Consider the following 27,814-nt stretch of genomic DNA (forward strand, 5'->3'; position numbering starts at 1 on the left):
TAGAGAATTCTGAACTTATAGGACCTGATTTTGCACTGAGAATACATACTAGTTTTATAGTGAGATATACATACTTTATTGCTGCCTCCCCTTTTTGGAGAAAATTAATCAGGTTTAAACCCAAATATTTTAAACTTAAGAACTTCTTAGGACCATAAGTTTGATTATTTTTGTTTATACATTTTTCAGAGATAAAGATAGTCTTTGAAAATGTTCAAATGTGAGCAATTATAACATGAATTCTGTTTCAACCCTATCACTATGTCCTTTGTTTCCTGAAAAGATGTAACTGCTCACTCAGTGTTTTGAACTTTTTCTTCTCCCTGAGAATTCTATAGACTTGTAATTATTGGCAAGATGGCCATGGAGGATACTGGATTTCTGTCAATTAACTAATTAGAATGGAAGCTATGTCAGTCCAATAGCACAGTTCATCAACTCAACTAGGCACCCATGGGAGAATGCTCGTGGGTTCAGTTTTCAGACACAAGGCCATTGCCCAGGAAACTGTCTTCTTAGGCAGCTATACTACCATCACCACCCACTTGCCACCACAGAAAAGCAGTGCTGGACCAGTGCCTAGTCTTGAGTTTTTAGGAATGCAGTCTTGTCAACACAGGCAGTGTCAGGTTTTCCAGAGATCAGCCAGTATATTCATTGTTCTTAAGAAACTACAACTGTGCAACAGGCGCAGTAGCATGCAGTAATCTGGGCCTTTCCTCCCTCTGTGCAGACATGAAAGTGGAGGCTACTACGAAAGGAAGAAGATCTCTAGGCTTAATTCATATAAGTCCCAGAGAAACTTGATAAAAAAAATCTTGATCCCACAACCACGAATGCTTCTGATCATTAAGAGAGGGTCTTCTCCCTTCACAGTACTGGATAAGCATTGCCAAATTCTGCCCAATTCTAGTTTTCCCATGTTGTGGGACAATAAGCTGTACACATCATTCAAGCCTTGTTCTTCCTGGCCTTCAGCGTTCTGTAAGATGCAGATATCATTTGTCATTTTTTATATATTGAATTTTTGTGAATGTGATGAGTGGGAAGTACTAAACAGAAGTTTGATATTTTCCATAATTATGAGCCTGTCCCTATTTGATGGGTACTCTTTATAACCATTAGTTGTTCTCAGGAGAGCCTCTATCAGGTTATGAGTGACTTTGTATATTTAATATCAATGAATATTATAATTGTTTTAACGATCCAAAGTGGCAATGTACCCCGTCTCTTAATGGTGCATTGTGCCTCATATTCAGTAGAATGTGTCCAATAATGCCCACTTATTGTGATAGATTAAAACTAAATCAAGCAGGTCATTAACAGTCCTAACAGCATGACTGGTGATATGCCTCTTCTTCCATTCATGTTCTTCCTAATCTCTATATATATAAAGAGCCAGGGTCCATAACGTCCAAAACAACCGAACAGACGACCAAACAACTGAAGTCAGTCCTGCAGGCATGGTGACCCAGCACTGACTGCCGAGGGGGCTGCAGATCAGGCCCAGAGAGAGAAGCAGGGTCTGATTCACAGCGTCTATGGCAGCTGTTGATCAGCCCTTGCCTCTTTTTCTCTCTGGGCCTCGCCAGCAGCTGCGGGAGGGCTGCTGATCAGCCCCGCAGTTCTCATCAGGCCCGGAGACATTGACTGGCATAGAAACTGGCCAATCAGAACCAAATCTGGGTGAACTGCAGGCTGCCTAGGAGGCAGAGTTTTTAACACTGACTGGCATAGAAACAGACGAATCAGAACCAAATCTGGGTGAACTGCGAGGGGCCAATGGCTGCCTAGGAAGTGGAGCTTTTGACACTGACTGGCATAGAAACCAGCCAATCAGAACGAAATCTGGGTGAACTGCGAGGAGCCAGTGGCTGCCTAGGAGGTGAAGCTTTTGACGCTGACTAGTCAGAACCTAATCTGGGTGAACTGCAAAGGCAGAACCTAAGTTGGGGGCTGAGGAGGGTTTTTTAAGGGCAACAGCTGTTTGGTGTAAGGTGTAAGAAAGTGGTTCAATTTTTTAATGACTGGTTTGGCAGTATAGTACATATGGCTGGCTATCAGTCCAGATATAGGGATTATGTATTTTTGTCTGCCAAGAGCATCTCCTCCTGCTAAAAAAGGTCCCCCCCCCCCCCCATTTAAGCAATCCTATCCTATATAATCTATTTATACTAATACAGGGGTAATATGCTAATTAGACCGGGTCAACCAGCCATCTTCCAGATGTCCGACTTCTTTTTGGACAAAGCCATGGTGGTGGGGCCGAGGCAGAGGCAGTTAGGGGTGATCAGGCTGGCAGGGGAAAGCAGTTGGGGGTGAGATCAGGCCGGCGGGGGAGGGCAGTTAGAGGTGATCAGGCAAGCAGAGGCAGTTAGGGGTGATCAAGCAGGCAGAGGCAGTTAGGGGCGATCAGGCAGGCAGGCAGAGGGGTTAGGGGCAATCAGGCAGGCAGGCAGAGGCAGTTAGGGGCGATCAGGCAGGCAGGCAGGTGAGCCGTTAGGAGCCAGCGGTCCCAGATTGCGAGAGGGAAGTCCGACTGCTCGTTTAGGCCCGATCCCTGTGGAATCCCTATGGGATTGGGCCTAAACCGGCAGTCGGACATCTCCCAAGGGGTCCCCGATTGAAGAAGGTGCAGGCTAGGCTGAGGGAACACGAATTTCATGCACCAGGCCACTAGTGTCTTAATAAATGAACATGCCTGGGAAGGCTGCCTGCCATACTGCTTTGTAGTATAATGATATTACTTCTTGGAAAGATTATATAGGCAATGGTGAGAGCATTGATTGGGAAGATTGATCTCTTATCTTCTAGTGGTAAGGCATAAGTTAGATTGATTGTTTTGCCATCAAACAAACTGGATAGGAAACACAATTGGTTTGCATTTGGGTTTTGTTTTATTTGAACAATTGGTGATTGGTGACATGCATTAATTTTGTGTGTTACCCTTGTGGTAGCAGATACCTTAACACATCAGCATGAAAGTGTGATTTCTAATCAAAGATGATGCAGTTGACAGGGTTGTTGTCAAGGTGCATGAGGGCAGTAGACCAATATACAATCAGGAGGTGCTTCAAGACTAACAAGCTGTTGCCTTCAGTGTTGGTTTGCACATCAAGTGGTTGCAAATGTATCCATCATTTCAAAACACCATAGCCCAAAAGTATATATTGTGTTTGATACATTTCTCAAGTTTGGTGCTTTGTTTGTTTGTTTGTTTGTTTGTTTTAAACCAAAGAAGGGGAATGATGTTTTCATTACCCTTTATATTTTACTCCTTTCTTTGAGATCTCCCTTGGGAGAAAAGAAAGATACTGTTAGAGATTCTCCAACAGACGTGGACCACCGTGTTCCAGAAGTGTCAGCCTTTGAACTGGACATTGTTCTGACCTTTTTCTCCTCTCAGTATTCCTTTTCTTGGAATATGGGATTCTACCTCTTGAATATGACCATTAATTTCAGACAAGCATTAACTTTAGTATTCACAGAAGAATGTTAGAGTATGCAGCCATTTGGGTGCTATCAGATTCACAGGTCAACTCTTTGATTATTTTTGTTCCTAGTAAAGTACAGTGGGAACACACTATCCTCAATAAACTGTAAGTTATCAAGGAAAAGATCTTTGTGTTAGAGAATAATTGATCTAAAATATCACAAAGCGTTTTAATATGAGAAACATGTGCATACTTTTTTTTACTATTAAATTTTGCTTTTGCTTGTGTAATAGAATCTTATGTCAATTGCTTCAATTCTAAATGGGATGTCATGAATCTTTGTGATCCAATGGTCCCCAAAAGAAGCAAAAAAACATTTTTTTTAGTACTTAATAAAGGAAGACATTCATATCTAGCAATGAATTTAAGAATGTTTAAAAGCTATTTTATAGCCTAGCCTCTTTTTGAAATATACCTAAGATTGTGCTTTGCGCTATAGTCAGCACAAGGGCAAGCAAAAAGCAAAGGCTTGAGGGCCACAGGCCCTTTGTCTTCAGGCCTCAGGTTTGTTGCAAGTAGGAGCCATCACATGCATTGCATTTGAGCCTGGGTAAGAGACTGGTCTAAGCTAGCTCCTATTCCAGCCATCACCCCCTGCTAGAAAATTCTCTCTTATTGTCCTTCCATACATTTAAGAAATACACATGGGGCCTGAGCCGGTTTGGCTCAGTGGATAGAGCCCACGGAGTGAAGTATCCTGGGTTTGATTCCAGTCAAGGACACGTACCTTGGTTGCAGGTTCTCTGGCCCTGGTCAAGGTGCATGCAGGAGGCAACCAATCGATGTGTCTCTCTCACATCGATGTTTCTCTCTGTCTCTCCCTCTCCCTTCCACTCTCTCTAAAAATCAATGGAAATATTTCCTTGGGTGAGGATTAACAAAAAAAGAAAAGAAAAAGAAAGAAATACACATGGGAATTTTTTTATTTTTTTAAATTTATTTATTTGCATATTGACAACCCTTAAGCAGATACTTAAAATCCTAACCTTTGTTTTCATCAAGGTTTTGAAACAAAAATAAAAGTGGAAACTTAAATTTTAGTGTAAGGTAAACCAAGGAAAAATGTTTTTAAAGTTGCTTCATATATCCCTCTTTTGAAATTAGCTAATTTTCCAGCTGAAATTATAGATGCTATGAAAGGAATCCACTTAAGAAATTGAGAACAAAAAATTATTTTTATTAAATTGGCAAATGGAATATACACATTTTGTGATATACCTTGTTTTTTTACAAGTTCTGATTATTTGTTTCTTTTTATTAAAATTATAAGGTGTCTATCAATTTGTGACTTCCTTAGAAGTTGTAGAATGAGCTATTGTGTCTTGTATTGTGCAAAGATTAGTAAACTTTAAATTCTTACTTTAGAAATTTTCCCTTGGGTTGTTAGTAATATCTCATGTGTCTAATTTTTATTATGCAGATGACCTTCATTAAATCTATTTAAAATTCGTTCCTGATGGAGTAAATCCCTCCAAATAATTCAATATTTTCTTAAAATACATTTTTGCCATAACTAGTTTTTAAAAGAAACTAAGGAATGTTAAGAAATCTCATATTTCTATTTCTACAAATAAGACAGTATATAAGCCAGTTATTTTTGTTTATTTGCCAAGTACTATGTGATTGTATTTAAACAACAAATAATTCGCTTTATTCAGCAAATTAACATTATTAACTAACTTAACACAAAGTATTCTGAGAGAACGTCAGAGTTCACCAAGCAGGCAGGAATCATGAACTGATTCTCCTTTTACAGGTTGGATGGTGCCAGGTAGTATTCGTATTCCATTATTAATTAGAAGATGTTTAATAAAGTTGCCTCCTGCAGTTGCCTCTGAACTCCAATGGTAATTATTTCCTTTTCACAGTGCTTCAGCTGAGGCTGCAACAGAGGCGGACGCGGGAACAGCTCGTGGACCAGGGCATCATGCCACGTAAGATTCAAGTGTCTGTCATCTCTAATGTAATGTAACAATGGGCATGTCCAAGAAGAACCTGTATCCATGTAATCAATATATAATTGCCAGATGAGTTTATAAGAAAAAACAGGCTTCAGCATTGCCATCCTAAGAGAATTATTTAAAACACATTTTGAAAACTCGATGCCATTTAAAAATTGGACTCAAATTTTATATTATACAGAGGAACACCTTTAAAACTCTGTAATTAGGCTAACATCATTTCTTCAAACTGCAACATTTGTTTTAGTTTTAAATAATTGAAGTAATCCTACATAATGGATCCAGTGTTACTTAGACTTGCAAAAGTAGCATATAAAATTAACTCAAAACCTTATTCTATTTTAAATTATTTAATTTAAATGATCTTTTATGCATAGTATGGGCTGTAATATTAAGTGTGTTTTAGTTACAGGACTAATAAATATTCTATTTATAATAAATAATATCTTTCTTGCCTGGGTACAGATATTTTCCAACTAGCTATCTCTAAGCTTCAGTCCTTCATTTTTTGAGAGTTGGTTAATTTTAGAATATTTGTCCAGGTTGTCTTCTTTAGCTTTAATCACCAAGTAGAAGATGATGCCATATTTTAGAGGGGAAGAGGGGTGGTTTTATGTAGGCCATTAGGATTACTTATATGGATTTTTTCTAAAAGTTGATTTCTCCAAAAAGTAACTTATTTGGCTTAAAAAAAAATAAATTACAAAATACGTTTACTAGTATGCTTCCCAGTCTTCTGAATCATTGATTTTACCTTTTTTGGTTTATAAGGAACAGTTTTGCTCTGCAGTAGATTTTTCCCATTGAAACCTTTTTTCTGGACTATTAATTGTCTAAATATTTTTAAGCTAGCATTGTGACAGAGTCAAAGCTGGTTTAATAATCTGCCAGATTTCTTCACCACTACATTCCTGACTATGAACAGGATCAATCAAATAGGTACAAATTATGATGTTTAAGACACCACTGCTAAGCCAGTCCGCTTCTAGAAGCTGGTTTCTGCTTTTAGAAGTTGGTCTCTAGCCAAACCTGTTGGGGCTGGCTGCTGGGAGTTTCTGCAGTGCTTCAAGTACCAGAGCTGACAATAGTAATGTTACAAGAGTTGATGGGCCAACTTTTGGAGATGACAGCCTAAGTGAGCCTAGCTAGTCCTGTATCTCACCCACATCATCTGACTGCCTGTAGTCATAAGTGCAGGGTGTTATCAGACAGTGGTGGACATGCAAAAGATTTTGCAAAGATAATTGATAGAAAAACTGCAGTAGACAAGGACTTAGTAAATAAGCACTGCTTGCCCTCACTTGGGGATTCTGGAATATTTAATATACTAGCACTTAACATATTAAAGAATCACTATGTCTTTAGAGTGGTTTGCATTGTGGTGTGGTAGAAAGAGCATGAACCTTTCAAATTCAAAATTCTAGATTTAAATCCCACTTTGATCACCATCTAGCTATATAACTTCAAGAATTCATTTTACTTCTTGGAGCCCTTCATCTATACTGGGTTAATGCCTACCTTGCAAGGTTGTTGTGACGATCAACAGTAATATAATTGAGATTGACCACAGAATACTGGGCTAAGCCTGTTGTGGGTTCTCAGTAAATAATAGATCTGTACAACATGAAGTACAGTGTGTCTCATGTTCAAGGTTAGATCACTCAAGGTTAAATGTCCTAAGGACATCTGGGCTTTTTCCAGTAGCTTATATGGCCAATAAAGTCCTATCAAGGAATCATCCGAGTTCCCTTGGTGATGGTAATTTGCCCCAGCAATTGGTTGGAACTAGTCTAACCTGATATTTGCATTGTCATTATGTATACAACTTCATTTTAAAAGTTTACTTGTTTTATTTATGAAATACATATAGTTTTTTTTTAATTTTTATGCGTTTATTTGAGCTAAACTGATGTATGCCAGGGAACAAGATCTCAAATGCTCCTATAAAATATATAGTGTGGGGTGTTTTTTTTCTTTGTGTGTGTGTGTGTGTGTGTGTGTGTGTGTGTGTGTGTGTGTGTGTGTTTTCTTTTATTGATTTCAGAGAGGAAGGGAGAGAGAGAGATAGAAACATCAGTGATAAGAAAGAATTATTGATCGGCTGCCTCCTGCACATCCCCTACTGGGATCGAGCTCGCAACCCGGACATGTGCCCTTGACCAGAATCGAACTTGAGACCTTTCAGTCCACAAGCTGATGCTCTATCCACTGAGCAAAACCGGCTAGGGCTAAAATATATAGTTTTAATTATGAAACACTTAAGGTTCCAAATTTTGCAGATCTCCTAAAGGAACTAGTAAATAAATGGAACTGTAGATGTGAACTAATAAGGTTAAGAAGAAACATCAAGAAATACTGTAACGTTTGACTGAAGTATTAACTCCTCTATTTATACTATGAAACCAATTTCTTTTCCTCTCCCAGCCTTGAAGAGCCCAGCAGCATTCCATGAGCAGATAAAAAGCTTGGAACGAGCCAGAGTAAGAAATCTCACTTTAAAATGTTCTACTTCTCTGCTTCTCTCTTATTTCAAAGTACCAGTGGACAAGTAGCAATCTTACTCCTAAATATGTCAAAAGAGGAACTGCAGTGAATTTGCAGGATACATGCCATGTAGAGTATTATATCCTGGGGTAGTTCTATCTTGGAAGTTGGTAGAAAATACATGACATTCAAATTTTGTTCTTTTAAAACTAGTGACTAATTTTGTACATACAAGACAAATCATACTTATTTGCTTACTTGCTTTCAGAGCATAACCAGTTTTCAGAATAATAATGAAGTAATTCTGCCATTTGTTACCCCAGCAGATAGATACAGACCCTACTGTGTTACTTGTACATCTGACCAAGGGTAGGAGAATCTGACCGAATGAAAGAATATGGCCACAAGCCACTCTGTTTTATTCTTTGAGCTGACTCCATCATAGTTGCACACCAAATTGATATTTATTTTCTTTAAAAGTACCAATATGCACATTTTTTCTTTTTGTTTTAGGGAAAACTTCTATCATGTTTTATGAAAAGCATTTTCCAAAAATTCCTTTAGAATTTTCTTAGGATGCAATAATGATCTCTTAGAGTCTTACAAAATATAAAACCATATTGTTTAGAGTTGAGTACAGTTCTGAATAAGAAAATCTGATCAAGGATATGAACTCATCAAAGAAAATATGTGAGAAATTTTAGTAAATTGTTATTTAGGTGGATTTTTTTACTTAACCTGAAGTTTATTTTTTTTTTAGATATTTAAATGTTCGAAATTTTATGTCTGTTCAAAAATCAATTTCAAAATTATGAGCCTTTGCCTTTCCCAAGTTTTAAAATAAAGATCTATAACTTGATTACTTTATACCAGCATATACTATGTCTTTGTACAATGTTGAAGGCTACAATTTAAATCATATATTGGATAATAGTTTCTCAAAGCATTAATTTCTACTTTTCTCTTTCTCTCAAAATCATGACCAAAAGGGTATCAATTAATTTAAATGGAGTACCTTTAGAGAAAAATATGTAAAACCACAATAAGTCATAATTAATTTATGCAAGATTTTTCTGTTGTTGTTGTTTTTTTTTTAAGACTGAAAACTTTTTGAAGCACAAGATTCGAAGCCGACCAGATCGTTCTGAACTTGTCAGGATGCACATTTTAGAAGGTAAAAGTTTTATTTCTGCTTATTTTATGTGAGAATGCTGCCATTTCTGTTTACTCCCATTTAATAACTTTTACCCCACAGGCTGACATCCTCCAAATTGGATAGCAACATAAAGATCCAAAGTTATGTTAGATACATGGGAAAGGTTTAATTCTCCAAATAACCTACTGATGGACTGACTTCCCCGACCAGCTGGTACCATAGGTGTCTATCACACTGTTCTGGAAAAACATTTTCAATCCAAAGGATTTCTTCTTCAGTGAGAGACATGTGCCCACTCATTAAGTCATAAAGGGTACAGTAGCCACAAGTCTAACCATAGATTTTCAGCTACTTGGACCCTGTTATGTCTGCCTGGTACAATGTCCACACCTAACATTATTGCTTTGTTGCTACTTGCTCACAACAATCCAGCTTGATTTGACCATTATCTTAAACACCCTCTACTCAGCCCACCAAATTTTCTCCATCTGGCCTCATCACTTATGAAGCTGGTAGGGATGATTCTATTCCATCTTTCGTGAGACGAATGGCTAAGGCCAGGATATTTTTCTCTCTGAAGACATAGCATTCTTTTTTTATTATTGTTGGCACTATTACACATGCCCCCCAGTCTCCCCCCTGGCCTTCACCATTGTTGTCTGTGCCCATGGGCTACGCATATGCATTTCTGTTCTTTGGCTAATCTCTTCTAGTCCCCCACCCCTACACTCCTCCCCTCATAGCTCTGTCAGTCTGTTCCATGCCTCCAAGCCTCTGATCCTATTTTGTTCATCAGTTTATTTTGGTCATTAGCTTCCACATATAAGTGAGAGCATATGGCATTTGTCTTTCTCTGACTGGCTTATTTCGCTTAGTTTAATCTCCAGGTCCATCCATACTGTCATGAAAGGAAAGAGCTCCTTCTTTTTTACAGCTGAGAGAGAGACAGACAGACAGATAGATAGACATTGATGTGAGAAATGTCGATCCCACACACACACCACCAGGGGTCGAACCCGCCATCTTTTGGTATACAGGACAACATTCCCACCACCTGAGCCACACGAGCTTTTATCCACTCCTCTACCGATTGGCACTTTGGCTCCTTCCAGATCTTGGCTATTGTAAACACTGCTATGAACATCGGGATACATATATTCTTTTTTATTAGTGTCTCGGGGTTCTTCGGATACATTCCCAGAAGTGGGTTCACTGGGTGAAACGGCAGTTCCATTTGCAATTTTTTTTAGGAAACTCTACACTGTTTTCCACAGTGGCTGAAGACAGAGCATTCTTGAAAACTGGTATCACCACAATAAATTTCTCAAGTTACATTTTCTTTCATTGTTTTGCTTCTCTGACTAATTTATTGAGCAAGACAAGGAGCTTGACCCTGTGATAGTCTTCAGTATGTTAAAACTTGAAAAGATACAGAAAGAATCTGAAAATTCCTCAAATATTCAGACATAATTATCATGTAGAGGAAAGATTAGATTTGTTCTCTCTGGCCTGATGACAGATTTAATATTAGAATTAGGTTGACATTAGAATTAGGTTGACGTTAATAGTAAAGTATTAGGTTGTAGCTCAACATAAGGAATAATACCCTAGAAATCAGGTGTGTCCAAATACAGACTCTTCAGGAAGCCACATGGTGGCTGTGATCAGAGGTGTTTAGTCATTGGCCAGTGAGCCAGACACCAGAGGCCAACAAGTGAACCTGTCTTCATGGAGTTTACATTCTAATGGCACCGACAGATAAACCGACAAAATAAATGAATTACAGATTCAGAAAAGTGCTCTATAGGGAATAAAGAGGCTGCTATGAGAATAAATACAGGCTGACACCACATTAATGATATTGTAAAGAAGCTCCAAGTATAAAGTTAGCCTCTACAACCTCAAGTAGGTCTTTTCTAGTCCAAAGAATCTATGATTATGTGACTGTCTTCATATCAGGGGCAGGAAGTGAAAGCCCCTGGCTGATAAACTCTTCAGGTTGTGTTCTCAGAAGTCCACTGAACTAAAAAAGCATTTCCAGAACTCCAATGGTAGGGCAGGAGCAGCTACCAGCTGTCAGGGATAAGTGAACCTCCAAAGAAGTAATTTACTGGTAAGGGACTAGATAAATGGCTCTTACTCTGCCTGCAGACATCATGACCTATAAGAGGCATTTTTGGAGGAGCATGCTGCTTGTTTCAACTTACCCCTAACTGTAACAGGCTTACTTAATATAATTAAAACCAAGGCCAAAACTATCAAAAGAAATCATATTTGCTTTTTATAAAGAAGGCTACCCAACATTTAAAAACCTAATCATGTACATGAATGAACCGTAAGTGATGTTTTTAGGACATCTGTTCTCAAATTGGAATTTTTGAAGAAAAAATGTGTCATCTATACTTTTTAAAATGCCTAAAAACCACCCCCAACTTATTTTAACATTATCCCAATTTTATTGGCTTGGATATTTGGCAGGCAAGAGTCTAAATTATTTTTTGAGGTTCAGCAGCTAAAATCCAGCCTCAGCCTAATGGAAATGAGGTGGTAATAAGACTAGGGACAGAAACATACCGAAATGCCAGCCTCTGAGTATTTATTTTTGGAATATTTTCTTTCCAAACATATTCCTGATATCACGAAGATTGTGTTGACGGGAGAGAAGAGGAAGGCAGAAGACTGCTCTACCTAGATCTTAACAAAAGCATTTAAATATCAATCTAAGAGTGCATGATCTAATTCTCTAAACCTATCATCCTCTATGGTTAGGAGTGTTTTATCTAACAAGATTGGGGCCAGTTAGTTACACACAAAATCATAAAAATGAGATGACTACATGTTATTTTAACTTACGAACATGCATTTATTTGCCAAAATTCTGACTGAAAAAAAAAAATTCTGACTGAAGGCTAGGACCTTCACTTTGGGGAAGGCTTTAATGAATGGAGTTCACTTCATCTTTCTTGCATAAAGCACAACCACTGTACATTGTCTACAATTTCCATTTATGGTGAAAGAAAAACTTAAAGACACTTGAAAAACAATCTGAGTTTTTAAATCCTAGATTTTACAATTTTTCCCCAAATCTTTTATAGTTATTAACTGCCCTAATTTGACAGTGGTTTTTTAATGATTTACCTTTCTCAAATTGTTCTGAAGCATTTGTACAGGTTTCTAAGAGCATTTGTACAGGTTTCATTTTATTTTTTTATTCTTACATTTTTTAAAAAATCTTTATTGTTGAAAGTATTAATAATCATTCTATTTTTGAACTTTGTCTTTCCTCATAACATCTAATTATATTATGTATTAACATTAGCAATCCTGACAGATCTGAACTATTTTGTGGACAATCATGGTTTTGGTAAGCATATAAATCAACTGGTGGAAAGATAAGTGCAGTGACTCATGATCAACATGGGTTTGAGCTGCACAGGTCCACTTATACATGATTTTTTCAGTAAATGCTATAAATGTATTTTGTCTTCCTTAAAATTTTCTTAGTATCATTTTACTCTAGCCTACTTTATTCTAAGAATACTGTGAATAATACATATAATATATAAAATATGTGTTAATTGGCTATTTAAGTTATCAGTAAGGCTTCTGGTCAACAGTAGGCTATTAGTAGTTAAGTTATATGTAGATTTTTGACTGTGGGGGGAGTCAACACACCAAACCCCCCCCCCCCCAGGTGTTCAACGGTCAGCTATACTCAGATGCTCGGCAGAGTAGTTTATCAGCCTCAGGCTTGCAGTGAGCTTTGGCTTCAACAAGGACATTTTACCTACAAACTGAAGAACATCCATTAATCCTGAGAATACTTACGGGGAATTTCATTAAAAGACCTTCTGTATAATTTAAAAGGCAAGCAACTTTCAACTCAAAATTTTGGGTTAACACCTCATCATTATGTTTAATCAATTATAAACATTATTTAGAACTATGTAATAAAATGTTAGTGAGAGTTATGATAAACACAAGTAATTGACAGAATTATGCAAATGAACAAGTTATGATGTTTATAATAGTTTCACAACTTCATTTATTTGTAAATAGATGAGTGGATGCTTCTATATGACCAGTAATTACTAAGTACAGTAATTGAATGTTCTAACAGACACTGGATTATTGATGTATGCAGAAATAAACCCAAATTCTTAATTACGATGATTGACTCTGAGACACATGGGGATCAATACAAGAATGTGATTTGAAGCTCTTCTCATTGACTCCTGCAAAGAGGTTTATATCCTAAAATACAGACTTCTAAGATATAGTGTCTCTCCTCTGGGAACTGACTTTCCAATGAAGCCAAATCTAAAACAGTGAACTTCTTGAGCCATGGACCATGTCTCTCTTGTTCACCCTCTGTATCCTGATACCTAATAAATGTGAATATGCCCCTCTTGCCATAAATGAACAATAGCAGTACCCCATTTTTTGCTTAAGTTCATGTTAATTTGAGTCAATGGGCATCCATATTGTACAGGCAGTATAAAGCTATCCAGGACTAAAAATATAAAATATATACTGGAACGGTCTTAAAATGTCATTTTCTTTTTCCATAAATATGTTGAGAACACATCAATATATTTAAACCAATTTAACTTAAATTAGTTGGCCTGAAATAGCATTGTGGACTAGAGATAGTAATTCAAGTAATGGTTTAAACTGTGTTTCTTCTTTTAGAAACATTCGCAGAGCCATCCCTGCAGGCCACTCAGATGAAGTTGAAAAGAGCCCGCCTAGCTGATGATCTGAATGAAAAGATTGCTCAGAGACCTGGTCCTATGGAGCTGGTAGAGAAGAACATCCTGCCTGTAGACTCCAGTGTTAAGGAAGCAATTATAGGCAAGACTCTAAAAATTTATTCTGGGAGAAAAAAAAGCTTGGCAGTTATAGAGAAAACAAATTTACTTTTAAAGGCCAGCACCAATCCTAAGTATTGTTTTCTGGTGGGTTAGAAATTAAACTTGCACTGATTCTATGATTATTATTATTACAGTTGTCCCTCAGCATCCAAGGTAGATTGGTTCCGGGACCCCCCATGGATACCAAAATCCTTGGATGCTCAAGTCCTCTATATAAATGCCATGGTATTCGCATTTAACCTACCTACCATCCTCCCATATACTTCATATCGTTTCTAGATACCTAATACCATGTTAATGCTATGTAAGTAATTGTTAAACTATATTGCTTGGGAATAATGGCAAGAAAAAGTCTGTACATGTTCAGTACAGAGGCAGTCATCTTAGGCCTAACTATGTAGTACATGTCAGCAACAACGTAACGTTTTGGGGGAATATTTTTTACTGGAGTTGTTTGAATCTGAGGATGCAGAACCCACAGATACAGAGGGCTGACTGTATATTAAATATTGTTAAGAATAGCATCTCTTACCAGTTAACACAGAGATTCTCCTTACATCCTAGGTTTAAGTCTTTAAGTTCTGATTTCCTTATCACATTGTCTAAGTTAGACTTATTGTACTATACTGTTTAGTTTGTTGTTTTGTTTAAAATTTTTACAAAGTTATTATTTTTGTTCTATTTACTTCTAAGAAAGATAAAGAAAAATAGCTTGTTCAATGTTAGTTCAGCAAGGTAAATAGCAGATGAGTATATATGTATTCATTATGAATGGTAGTATTTTGTCCATCTTATCTAACTTTTATCATACTTTGTTACTAATGTTTCCACTTTTTTCTGGTATAAGATTTAGCATGAAAAATAAATTACAGAATAATGCCACTTATTCAGCAAGCAAAATTTTTTTTGGTTAATCCTCACCTGAGGATATTTTTCCATTGATTTTTAAAGAGAGTGGAAGGGATGGGGAGAGACAGAGAGAAACATCAACGTTACAGAGACACATCAATTGGTTGCCTCCTACCCGAACCACATCAGAGCCAGGGATCGAGCCTGCAACCTAGGTACATGCCCTTGACAGGAATCGAACCTGGCACCCTTCAGTCCATAGGTTAACACTCTATTCACTGAGCCAAACCGGCTAGGGCTCTACAAGCAATTTTTTAAAGTTAATATTCTACTTGAAAAACTATGATAGTTTCCATTACTCATGGCGCTTTCTGTTTTGCATTAGTATGAATTTCAATCTTAAGCAATTTGTAGTCCATAATTCGAAGTGATACAATCAACTATGATTCTTTTTAATCCCAAGGAAACGGGCTCCAAAAAGCAAGGTATCAGTATAGCTGGGCCACTCCATGAAGTGGGACTTATGATACCCAGTCACCAGCCCCATTTTCCCTATTGCCTATTAATGCTTTGTAATAGTTGGATTCCAAGTCAGGATCCAAATAAGGTCCACATGTAGCCTTTGGCTGATACAACTCTTAAGTCTTAATCTTTTACATGGGTCTTCCTCCTCCTTTCATTTCTTACTATTTATTTGTTGATGAATGTGGTGGTTTTATCTGTGGCATCTCCACATTCTGATTTTACTGGATGCATTTGCATCCCCAGGTGTCATTAAAAACTTTCTGTCTCCTGTACTTCCTATAACTGGTAGTTGGATTCAAAGGCTTGATTTGATTCAGGTTTGATTTTTTCCCCCCAAGTACTTAAGGTAGGTAGTGGTGAGATAGATAGATAGATAGATAGATAGATAGATAGATAGATAGATAGATCCAGATTCCCAAGTTCTTAGAAAAAAACAATGTTTCTCCTCCTTTTTCATTTTAAGTTTGGTATTTACAAATCATTTCTTTCTTTAGGTGTTGGGAAGGAAGGCTATCCCCAAACTCAGGGTGATTTCTCATTTGACGAAGACAGTAGTGATGCTTTGTCTCCAGACCAGCCCGCCAGCCAGGAGTCGCAGGGCTCGGCTGCATCCCCAAGTGAGCCAAGAGTTAGTGAGTCACCATCTCCTGTGACTGCAAACACTCCAGCCCAGGTATCATCCTTCTTGTTTTTACCCCTAAATAGAGAACGTACCTTGCTTTTTTGTATATCAAGTATATATCTTGTATTTTACATATCAGTACATTCTCACTAGAAGAAAAGTCTGAAAATATGGAGAAATATCTATTCACCTGTAATCTAACCACTGTTAACATTTTTCAATAGATTCTTGCATTTTATTTCTGTTTTATACACACATTTTTATTTTACAGTTTGTAACTCTTAAAATTTTTCACATAACTTTTTTTAGATATAATTCATATATCATAAAGTCCACCTTTTTTTTTTTTACCACCTTAACCATTTTTTTTATTTTATTGGTTTCAGAGAGGAAGGGAGAGGGAGAGAGAGATAGAAACCTCAATGATGAGAGAGAATAATTGATTGGCTGCCTCCTGCATGCCCCCTATGGGGGATCGAGCCCACAACCCAGGCATGTGCCCTTGACCAGAATCGAACCCAGAGCCCTTCAGTCCACAGGCCAACACTCTATCCACTGAGCCAAACCAACTAGGGCACCACCTTCACCATTTTAAAGTGTACAGTTCAGTAATGTTAAATATACTCACATTGTTGTGCAACAGATTGCCAGAATGTTTTTGTGTTGCAAAACTGAAACTATACCCAGTAAACAACTCCCAGTTCCTCCTCCCCCCAGGCCCTAGCAACCACCATTCAGTTTCTGTCTCTATGAATTTGACTGCTTTAGATATTTCATATTAGTAGAATCATACAGTATTTATCTTTTTGTTACTGTCTTATTTCACTTAATATAATGTCCTCAAGGTTCATCCATGTTGTAGTATGTGACAGAATTTCCTTTATTTTTAAGGCTGAATAATACTCCATTGTATGGATTTACTTTTTTTTTTTTTTTAATCCATTTGTCAGTGGACGTTGGGTGGTCCCACCTCTTGACTATTGTGAATAATGGTGCTGTGTACATGGGTGTGGAAATCTTATTTTCTAGACTTGTTTTCAATTCTTTTGGGCATATACTCAGAAGTGAAATTGCTGGATCATATGGTTACTCTATTTTTAATTTGTTAAGGAAGCTGCATATAGGTCTCCATAGTGGCTGTACCATTTCATATTCAGCAGTGCACAAGGATTCCAATTATCCACATCCTTGCTGACGCTTGTTAATTTATGTTCTTGTAATAGTAGCCATGCCAGTGGTGTGAGGTGATACCTCACTGTGCTTTTGATTTGCATTTCTTTAATGATTAGTGATATTGAGCATCTTTTCATATGCTTGTTTGCTATTTCTATATTATCTTTGGAGAAATGTCTGTTAAAGTCTTTTGCCCATTTTTTAATCAGGTTATTTGTTTTTCTATTGTTGAGTTGTAGGAGTTCTTTATATATTCTGGATATTAACCTTTTATCAGATATATGATTTGCAAATATTTTCTCCCATTCCATGTGTCACTTCTTCACTCTGTTGATAGTGTCCTTAAATGCAAATAAGTTTTTAAGTTTGATATAGTCCCTTGTCAATAAATATATATCGCTTTTTATTGCTACACTAGAGGCCCGGTGCACGAAATTCATGCACGGGCGTGGGGGTGTCCCTCAGCCCAGCCTGCACCCTCTCCAGTCTGGAACCCCTCAGGGGATGTCCGACTGCTGGTTTAGGCCCGATCCCACAGTTGGACATCCCTCTCACAATCCGGGACTGCTGGCTCCCAACCACTCGCCTGCCTGCCTGCCTGATTGCCCCTAACAGCTTCTGCCTGCCAGCCTGATCATTCCCTAACCACTCCCCTGCCAGCCTGATCGACGCCTAACTGCTCCCCTGCCAGCCCAATTGCCCCCAACTGCCCTTCCCTGCCAGCCTGGTCACCCCAACTGCCCTCCCCTGCCGGCCTGGTCACCCCCAACTGCCCTCCCCTGCAGGCCCAGTTGATGCTAACTGCCCTCCCATGCCTACCCGGTCGCCCCCAACTGCCCTCCCCTGCAGGCCCGGTCGCCCCCAACTGCCCTCCCCTGCAGGCCTGGTCCCCCACAACTGCCCTCCCCTGACGGCCCGGTCACCCCTAACTGCCCTCCCCTGCCGACCTGGTCGCCCCCAACTGCCCTCGCCTGCTGGCCTGGTTGCCCCTAACTGCCCTCCCCTGCTGGCCTGATCACCCACAACTGCCCACCCCTGCTGGCCTGATCGCCCACAACTGCCCTCCCCTGCCAGCCATCTTGTGGCGGCTATCTTGTGACCACATGGGGGTGGCAATCTTGTGTGTGGGCGTGACGGTCAATTTGCATATTACCTCTTTATTATATAGGATAGTATTCCGTTAAACTGATATACTGCATCTCTTTTAACCAATTTCCATTGTTGGTTATTTGGACTTGTTTCCTGTTTTTCACTCATACACACAATAAGAGCCCCTGTTGTATTCTCACATATTTGCTACACCCTGGGTTTTTTTTATACATACACTGTTGAGCACTTATTTCATTATTTCTCTGGATAATTACCAGATATGGAAATGAACTTGAACCTTTTTTTGGGCAAAAGATAAGACACTTTAATTGCTTTCCAGGAAGGTAATACAGATTTCCAGTCACTATGTGTTTACCACAAGTAGGTAATATCATTACCTTAAGTCTTGCACACCATTTAGATATTTGACTGTTTTAATTGACTCCTTGATTTCTGTTAGATTGAGTTCATTTGTTCAACAATTATATATTGAGTACCTTTTATGTGTCAGATTGTATTAGGAACTGAAAATCTAGTGCATGCAAAAGGATCTAAAATATTTTTTATAATTGCATTGGAAATACACATTTTTTTATTTTTCCGTGGGTGTTCATGTTTCTTTTGGTTTTATAAGAACTCCTATGCTGTATATAATTTGTTGTTCTCTCCTTATGGTTGTCAACTGATGGTCATTGACGCCAATTCAGCCCCATTAGGAATCCCCAATTTGGTGTGTTGTGAAGAAGGAAGCTTTATTCAGTGCAAAACAGCTCAATTGTGATACAGGTTGGCTGTGAAAACAGCACAGCTCTAACGCAGCCTTGAGGCCAGGCCTCTCTCTAGGTAGACTGCTCTGCTGTGCTCCTCACTGGTCTACTCTGTGCTCTAATAAGACATCTTTATTTTAGCTCAGCCAGGGAAATGCAGTGTTCAGTGAAAAAGGAAAGTGCACTCTCAGAGCCAGAGGGTAGCTGGCTTATATGGACAGAAGTCACCACCCCTTTGTCCTGATTGGTCTGTCTTCATGCAAATGAGGACTCCAAATCCTCACATTTTGATTGGTCCAAAAGGCACTGTCCTGATTGGTCAGAATAGAACCACTCTGGTTGGTCAGAGCTGCACAACTCCAATTGGGTGGAGAAAGCCTCAGTCCTATTAGTTGAAATAGGATTCCAGGAATTCCTTTATAAGGGCTGGCTCAGATGGCAGAAATCACAGTACAGGCAAGCGGGTCAGTGCAGAGGCGGGTAGTTCAGTGCAGGCTTCTGTATAAAGAGCAGTTTGCATGAAGGGGTCCTGTTAAAAATAGCTGCGAGGCTTTGGGGGTTTTTTTGTGTTTTCTTTAATAATTGAAGTTTTTATTTCATGTACAAGAGATAACATTCTATGGTAAGGTAGATGTCTTAAGTGACCCATTCATGGAAGTTTACCTGGTCCAACTTAATGAAGTCTATATCCTTCTTGTACTGACTGAAACACTGGGGGCACATATTGAGGCCATATTTCCAGATCAGACCATGCACATTTGAGCAAACATGGCAAGAATGAGAATCCTGGCTGAATCTTCTCTGATGGCTCCAACAGAGTTGCTGGTTACCCATCTTGCTTTCTTTGAAGTAATGAGACAAAAGGCTAGGCTCTGCGGGGGGAGTGGAAGGGGGGTGTTTAAGTCAAAATTATTGAGCTACTTAATGGGATTGGTCAAGTTCAGTAGAAAATGTCCTTGTTAAAGTCTAACATCATAAAATTTTTTAGTTGGAAAGGAATTTAGCAGTTATTTGCCTTAACTCTTATACCAGGGGAGGCCTGGGTTCAGAGAGGTATGGAAGTTTGGGGATTAAAAATATTTGCATATTTTCTTACAGCATTTCTTCTCTTTCATGAATATCTATTTGTCTTTCAGCATTATTTTCTTCCTTGTACTAATCACTATAATCCGAACTATATTAATTTCTTTGTTATTGTGTCCATGCCTCTAAATAAAATGTGAAAGTGTGAGCCTATGAGAAGAACTTAGACTCAGAGGACAAAAGCTACGTGTGTGTGTGTGTGTGTGTGTGTGTGTGTGTGTGTGTGTGTGTCTGTCTGTCTTCAACATCTAGCATAGGCCCTGGTTCAGGAAAAGTGCTCAGTAAACATTTAACTGAACTCGGCACCATGAGGCTGACTAACATCCAGCTTGTAGAAGCAGTGTTTGTGTTCTTCCTTTGAGAACAAAGCCTCTCCAGCTTGGACTCATCAGGGGTGGTGTGGGTAGCTACAGTTCCTATGCTCCTGTCCAAGTTTACAGGGTAAGAGTGACTAGCCCCTCAGCTTGGCTAGAACCTGGCCTGGAAGAAGGATGGGTCAGGGACCAGCCCACAGTCCAAAGGCCTAAGCAGGCAGAGAGGGAGAGCAAGGAAAACCAGCCCCTACTGTGTTCTCACATATTTGCTGCACCCTGGTTTTGAGCTTTAAAAACAGGGCTAAAAAGAATGTCAAGTATGCAAGTAAATAACATTAAAACACAGTTCTACTTATCCATTTGGGTTCTTTTCTGCTTCTGTCTGAGTAGGTCAGGATAGTAGACAGCTAATAGCATGGCCTTAGCTTTTAGTAACACAGAATTTTTAGTAACACAAAAAAATTCAGCCATCTACCTGGTAATGGCTTCACGACAGTTCACCTATGAAGACTGTCATTCTCCTTTTTCCAGCATGGCTTGTACTATTAGGTTTTTTGCTTTGCTCCTGAAACTTGGTCTCTAGCTAAGTTTGTAAGTCAGAAACTTTAACCAGAGGTAGTCCTATCTAGTGAGCTAACATTCCTGGAAGGAAAAAAGGAATAGCTGTGTTTCTTAAAAAAATAAGTATGCTCTATTTATTGCCTTAGATCATTCTTGAACTTAAACAGTTTTTATAACATGCTTTAGTGTTGCTGCGGCATCATTTCTGCCTGCTGTGTGCAAACCATTAACAGTCTGCTCTTTATCTGTTAACTGAGCCTGGGGGCAGATACCCACTTTAGAGAACAGTACACTCCCTACTTACACATTCAAGTAAAAGAACCCAGAATCAGAGCTAGCTCGCTGCAACTTTACTTGTTATGTAATTTCTGTACCATATGCCTCGAGGCCTTCTTAAATTTTATTTCATAAAATTTAAAGGATTGTGTGTCCTTCATAAAATTCCCTTTTAGTATTTATAAGTAAGAAATCTGACAAAGATTCTTATTTATATTTTTATTCATGCAATTAAAGAAGCATCTCTCTGTTAACTGTGCTATATTGTTTTGGCAAATTTTGTACTTCATTTTCATTGTTACCTAGTGTTGTTTATAGAATTTATCCAGGCATCTCACTTGATATATAAAAAATATATTTATCTCCCTAAATATAATTACTTTCACATTATAGTAGTTCAAGGGGAAAGTACCTACCTGAAAACACTCCTTCTCATTAAACATGAAGTTTCCAAGAGGCAGGGATGTCCCATCATTTTATCTTAGTAACTTCCTACTGAACACATAGGATCCAACACACAGCAAGTGCTTACTGCTTTAATGAGTGAAAAATCCTAGGAGATGATCTCTGCAATATACTTTTTCCTGCTTTAAAATTACCATTGTACCTCTCCCTCCCTCCCCCCGCCAAGTCAGTCTCATTACTAATATTAAAATAGTCCTTACAGGGCAAAGATAATAAAAGAGCAACATAAATGTCTTGTATTTCAGATATTCTTGAGATTCTTAGTTTTTAATCTTTAAAATGGGAAGTGTGGGAGAGTTTGATGGTGACTTTAGTTGCTATAGACCAGTGGTCATCCAGCTGCCTGTAGGGAAGGACTAGTGTGTGTTTGTTTTTTATATAGTTTGTTTAATTTCCAAGCATTGCGGACTAATTTTCTTGTAAAATACAATGAAAGTAGTGGGGTGACATCAGATTTCCCGTAAGTCTTCCTATCCTTGTCGCAGGCAGGTAACAAAGGTCGGCATCCATACTTGGAGTAGCACTGCATAGCATTCACTTTGCTTCCTGTTTACTTGAACCAGGTTTTTACATATGTTGCCTAATTGTTGTACTGCACATTTAATCCTGTGGCTTAAAGTAAATTTTTCTAGTTTTCCTGTTCATTTTTTGAAATATACTTATATAGTTACTGATTTTTAGAGAGAGAGGAAAGGAGAGGGAGAGAGAGATGGAAACATCAACATTGATTGCCTGCCTCCTGCATAACCCCTGCTCAGGATCAAGCCTACAATCCAGGCATGTGACCTGTGACCAGGAATCGAATCATTGACCTCCTGGTGCAAAGGTCGACGCTCAACCACTGAGCCACACCGGCTGGGTTCCCTGTTCATTTTTTTTTAAACACTTGGCCTAATAAAAAGTTCCAGGCCAGTGTAGGGAATTTCTTTTAGATTCTTTAAAAGTTTTATTACAGATAATTAGTTGAGAGAAAATTAAGCTCAAGATTTCTTAATGCTTTGCTTTATTCCAAAATGTCTTATGACATATAGTCTCCTTCATTCTTTTCAGAACACAGATACCAGAGGATTAAGTCCTACAGCAAAGTATTCAAATAGAAGAAACATTCCCTACCAAAAAATTTAACTTATAATATCTAAGTAAAGAACAGATTTTCCAAGCACTTCTCTTGAAACCTGTGTTGAAATGCTAATGACCTTGCAATGTGGACAGTACAGTACACCCACATGTTTCTCCTTTAAGATGTAGATTTCAATGGTGAAAACAATTATTGAATACTAGGGGCCCGATGCATGAAATTCATGCAAGGGGTTCAGCCCTCGCAGGGGAGGGCAGTTGGGGGCGACCAGGCCAGCAGGGGAGGGCAGTTGGGGGCAATCAGGCCGGCAGGGGAGGGCAGTTGGGGGCAATCAGGCTGACAGGCAGAGGCGGTTAGGGGCGATCAGGCAGGCAAGTGGTCAGGAGCCAGCTGTCCTGGATTGGGCTGGCAGGGGAGGGAAGTTGAGGGTGATAGGGCCGGCAGAGGAGGGCAGTTGGGGGCGATTGGGCTGGCAGGGGAGGGCAGTTGGGGGCGATCAGGCCAGCAGGCAGAGGCGGTTAGGGGTGATTAGGAAGGCAGGCAGGCAAGTGGTCAGGAGCCAGCTGTCCCGGATTGCGAAAGGGTGCAGACCGGGCTGAGGGACTCCCCCTCCTCCCCGTGCACAAATTTCGTGCACTCGGCCTCTAGTTTATACTATTAAAAGGGTAATATGCTCATTAGACCGGATGTCTTCTGGACAAAGCCACAGCAGCTGCGAGGGCCAAGGACCGGTGGCGCAGGAGAGGCAGCAGCCCCTCCTTCCACAGAGGCGGCACTGGGAGAGGCAGCGGTGCCGCAGTCCCGGAGCCTCCGCAGAGGCTGGAAGAGGTGCGACTGTGGTGCCTCAACCTCCCACAGCCCCTCCCCCAGCTGGCCTGGCCCCAGATCGCCCCCACACACACAAGTGGGCAGAGGGCAGGGCCAGCGCTAAGAAGCAAGGGCTGAGGTCAGTGTATCACATCCAGAGGCACATGATTGCAGTTTGTTACATTATTACTGATGTTTTGTTTGATGATTTAGTTAAATGGTGGCCTCAGATTTTTCCACTGTAGCTTTCCCCCTTTATAATTAACTGGAGACCTGATTCATGAAATTCGTGCAAGGAGCTCGGCCCTTGCATCAGCGGCGGCTTGCCTTGGCCCTTGCAGCCCCAGCAGGGGAGCAAGCAGTTAGGGGGCATTCAGGCCGGCAGGGGAGCAAGCAGTTGGGGGACATAGCTGTAAAGAAGTTTTTTTATGTAACTAAAGTTGGTATCAATATAAGCTAGATGTCACAGCTTTAGAATGTTATAGGTAATCCCCATGGCAACCACAAAGGAAATGAGAAAAGAGTCACTACAAAAAAAATCAACCAAATACATAAATGGAAAGTATCCCATGTTCATGGATTGGAAGACTTAATATTGTCAAGATGTCATTACTACCCAAAGCAAACTACAGATTCAGTAGATAATCAAAACTCTAATGATAATTTTTTGCAGAAGTAGAAAAATTTATCCTAAAATCATGTGGAATCTCAAGGGACTCCTGATGGCCAAAACAATCTTGAACAAAATTGGATATCACACACTTCCTGATTTCAAAACTTACTACAGAGCTGCAATAATCAAACAGTGTGATTATGGCATGAAGATAGACATAGGAAAAAAAGATAGACATGGAACAATGGAATAGAATACACAGCTCAGAAATCTTTATTTCAAATGATTTTCGACAAGGGTGCCAAGGTCACTCAGTGGGTAAAGGACAGTCTTTTCAACAAATGGTGTTGAAAGAACTAGATGGACCCTACCTAACACCATATGTGAAGTTTAACTCAAAATGGACAAAATACTTAAACATAAGAGCTAAAACTATAAAATCCTTAGAAGAAAACTTAGTTTCATGACATTGGATTTGGCAATGTGTTTTTAGATATGACACCAAGGCAACAAAAAAATAGAAGATAACTAGGCTTCATCAAAATTAAAAACTTCTATACATCAAAAGATAATATCAACAGGGTGAAAAGCAACCCACAGAATGAGATAAAATATTTGCAAATCGTTTATCTCATAAGGGGTTAATATTCAGAATATATAAGGTGTCCCAAAAACTGTATACACACACTTTGAATAATTAAAAAGGCAGTGTTTATTTAATACATTTCATTTTCAAAATTGAGCTATCAGCTGTTAAAAAGTAGAAATTACTCCTACAACTCAACAACAACAAAAAAACATGATTTAAAAGACTAGAATAGACATTCAGCCAATAAGTACATGAAAAAATGCTCAATATCACTAATCACTAAAAAAATGCAAATCAAAAACACAATGAGATATCATCTTTCCTCACACCATTAAAATGGCAAATACCAAAAGTACATAAATTAAAAATTGTCAACAAGGACATGGAGAAACTAGAACTCTTGTGCACTGTTGGTGGGATTGTAAAATGCTGCAATCACTATAGAAAATGGTATAGCAGTTCTTCAAAAATGTAAAATAGAACGACCATATGATCCAGCAATCCCACTTCTGAGCATATGCCCAAAAGAATTGAAAGCAGGGACTTGAACCGGTATTTATACACCCATTTTATAGCAGCATTATTCACAGTAACCAGAGGTAGAAGCAACCCATGTGTCCATCCATCGACAAATGAGTGGATAAAATAGTGTTTAAACACACAACAGAATATTTTTCAGCCTTAAAAAAAAAAAAGGAAAACCTGATACAGCTACAACACGGATGAACATTGAGGACATTATGAGACGTGAAATAAGCCAAACACAAATGAAATATGTTGTATGATTCCACTTATATGCGGTATCAAGAATAGTCAAAGTCATACAGACATAAAGTAAATGGTGGTTGCCAGGAGCTGGGGAGCCTGGGGACTTGTTTGATGGGTACAGAGTTTCAGGGCAAGTTCTGGAGATGGGTGGTGGTGATAGCTGTAGAACAATGTGAATGTACTGAAGTCCATAGAACTATCCACTTTAAATGGTTTAAATAGAAAATTTTATGTTATGTATATTTTACCACAATTTATTTTAAAAATAGATTTTTTAAATGAGAGGGATACATGCAAATCCTCACTGCTAATTAGGCAATCAAGTAACAACTAACTGTTCAGGTGATGTTGTGCTAATGGGTTAATTCACTTTTAATGTTCAACTACTTGCTCTAAAAATGAAATGTTTAAATACAAACATAAAATATCCACCCATCTATTAAATTTTCAAAGCACATGTTTTTATTTATAATCAACTCATTCACTGACTAGTGTTCATTTTATTTGTCTGGGGATTGGAATACGGAAAAAATATTTTTTAAATAGTTGCATTTTGAATCTATTTGCATATTACCATCATAATTAAGATCTCTGCTGCATTCTAAAATAAAAGCACATTAATTATAGATTTTAAATCAACAGTACAAAAAAAAATCCTTTGTCTATAATTATCTAGTTTTTGTCCCTTTAAATTGTGTAAAGAAATTCTAATAAAAAAGGAACTTACCAGAGAACAGTGATTGGTCCTTGGAAGTATATCACCTTTTCAGAAGGAACCAGTGTAGACGCCTGAAATGTTATGAAACTTTAGTCAGTTTAAAAATTTGCTCTGACTTGTTTTTTTCTTTTGTATCAGTACTTTCCCATAGCAATTTCGAGTAAGAGAAAGGTTAGTCTTTAAGATTGGAAGTGCTTTCCTTTGAGTTTTATTTAACACATAAATATCCACTCTTAGACAACAGTGTTTCCTGACATTTCCTTTCATGACGTTATGATGACAGTTACAGAACTAGTAGTCATGAGACCTATTACTTGTGATGAGAACAGTGATCAGATCCAGTAAAACAAAGCAAAGTTTGCAGCTTTTTTGTTTCTTTAGGGAAAAGATTCTGAATCATTTTGAGACTAAACTTTGATAATACATAAGGTGAACTTAGGTCTCAGTGGCAGTTTAAGCATATTTAAAGCATTCTCTTAAGATTTTAACATATTGCTCAACCTACTGTGAAACAAAATAAGTGTATTTTTTATTGCTTGGATATTCTCTCCTAATCCTTTTTTAAATACTGTCATTTAAGAAGCATTAATATCTACATTTTTATTTTTATTTTTGTAACTCTAGCCACTAGGATTCTAACATCTAGATATGATCCAAGGTTTTTTGGAGGGTCCTTTCTAAGGCACATGAAATAGATTGGCAAAATGTAAAGCAGAGTTTAGCTATTTCTTCCTTTTTAACTGAATTTATTTTCAGATTAGGTAAAGTTAATCACTGGTATCTCAGTTGAGTTATTCTTGTATTATGCTGGAATCTGTGGTTTTCCGAATAGCAAAGTCACACTGAAATACCAAATGAAGATGGGAGTATCAGTCAGTAATCAGGGCTGAAGTCAATTAGGCAGGGTCTAGAAATATAGGCAAAACGTTTCCATAAATGTTACGGTTAACACCACATTCATTCAGATTATTAACACTGACTGCTCTCAATTGCATCATTACTATCAAAACAGCCAGTGGGGGCTAGACTGGTAAAATAGCTGCCAGGTTAGTAGAATTTATCTGCAAGGAAATATATATTTTAAAATTCAATATCTGATTCTACTTCATATGCCAATTATTTAATAGCCAAGGAATGTTTTTCCCCTGTGTGAATATTGACCCAGAGATAAGTATCATTTCCCAAAAATGTACAAAGTGAAAGGAAAACAAATAACTTAGAACCCTACCCCTTAGAGCAGTGACCAGCTGGCTGTCAGCCTCCACCTGGTGCCAGAGGTCCATCGAGGAGCTAGGTCGCAGGGCCATTGGGGGCGGGAGCCAGCCTGGAGCATAGGTGTCAACACTTTGGATAAGTTCTTCCTTTCGTTTCTGTTTGAAAATGAAACTGAGTGTAGCCATTTTTTAAAAAGCAAGTCTTTTCTATTGTCAGCACTTACGGTTACTGATAATTACTTAAAAGCTGAAATCAATGGCAAAATAATAAACGTCAGAGAGCTGACATGGGCAGCACAGTTAATTGCACACTCACACACATACAGGCCTAGCA

The 27,814-nt window shown here is 38.5% G+C and overlaps 2 protein-coding genes across 6 annotated transcripts in view; one reads left to right on the forward strand and one right to left on the reverse strand.

Annotated features, from left to right (window-relative positions):
* MRTFB (myocardin related transcription factor B) overlaps positions 1–27,814 on the forward strand; it is a 210,559-nt gene that overhangs the window by 149,333 nt on the left and 33,412 nt on the right. For all 3 annotated transcript variants that reach the window (XR_013814782.1, XM_079794277.1, XM_079794278.1), the window contains 5 exons: positions 5,363–5,428; positions 7,880–7,935; positions 9,038–9,113; positions 13,788–13,949; positions 15,838–16,016. Coding sequence is in view for 2 of the 3 variants with exons in the window: in XM_079794277.1 (XP_079650403.1) it covers positions 5,363–5,428; positions 7,880–7,935; positions 9,038–9,113; positions 13,788–13,949; positions 15,838–16,016 (539 nt within the window). In the remaining variant the exon portion in view is untranslated. The remainder of the gene's footprint in view (positions 1–5,362; positions 5,429–7,879; positions 7,936–9,037; positions 9,114–13,787; positions 13,950–15,837; positions 16,017–27,814) is intronic.
* The window catches only part of LOC307113077 (uncharacterized protein), an 84,303-nt gene continuing 61,851 nt past the window's right edge, over positions 5,363–27,814 (reverse strand). The window contains exons 5-7 of one of the 3 annotated variants that reach the window (XM_079794351.1): positions 27,495–27,636; positions 26,276–26,337; positions 5,363–5,489 (exon numbers count right to left, since the gene is read on the reverse strand). In XM_079794351.1, the coding sequence (XP_079650477.1) occupies positions 26,315–26,337; positions 27,495–27,636 (165 nt within the window). In that variant the 3' untranslated portion in view covers positions 5,363–5,489; positions 26,276–26,314. Of the gene's footprint in view, positions 5,490–23,401; positions 25,709–26,217; positions 26,338–27,494; positions 27,637–27,814 lie in introns of those variants that run through there. The other 2 variants (XM_079794352.1, XM_079794350.1) reach the window with 2 other exon arrangements.

This window comes from Cnephaeus nilssonii (genome assembly GCF_951640355.1).
Source record: "Cnephaeus nilssonii genome assembly, chromosome: 2".
Taxonomy (NCBI): domain Eukaryota; kingdom Metazoa; phylum Chordata; class Mammalia; order Chiroptera; family Vespertilionidae; genus Cnephaeus; species Cnephaeus nilssonii.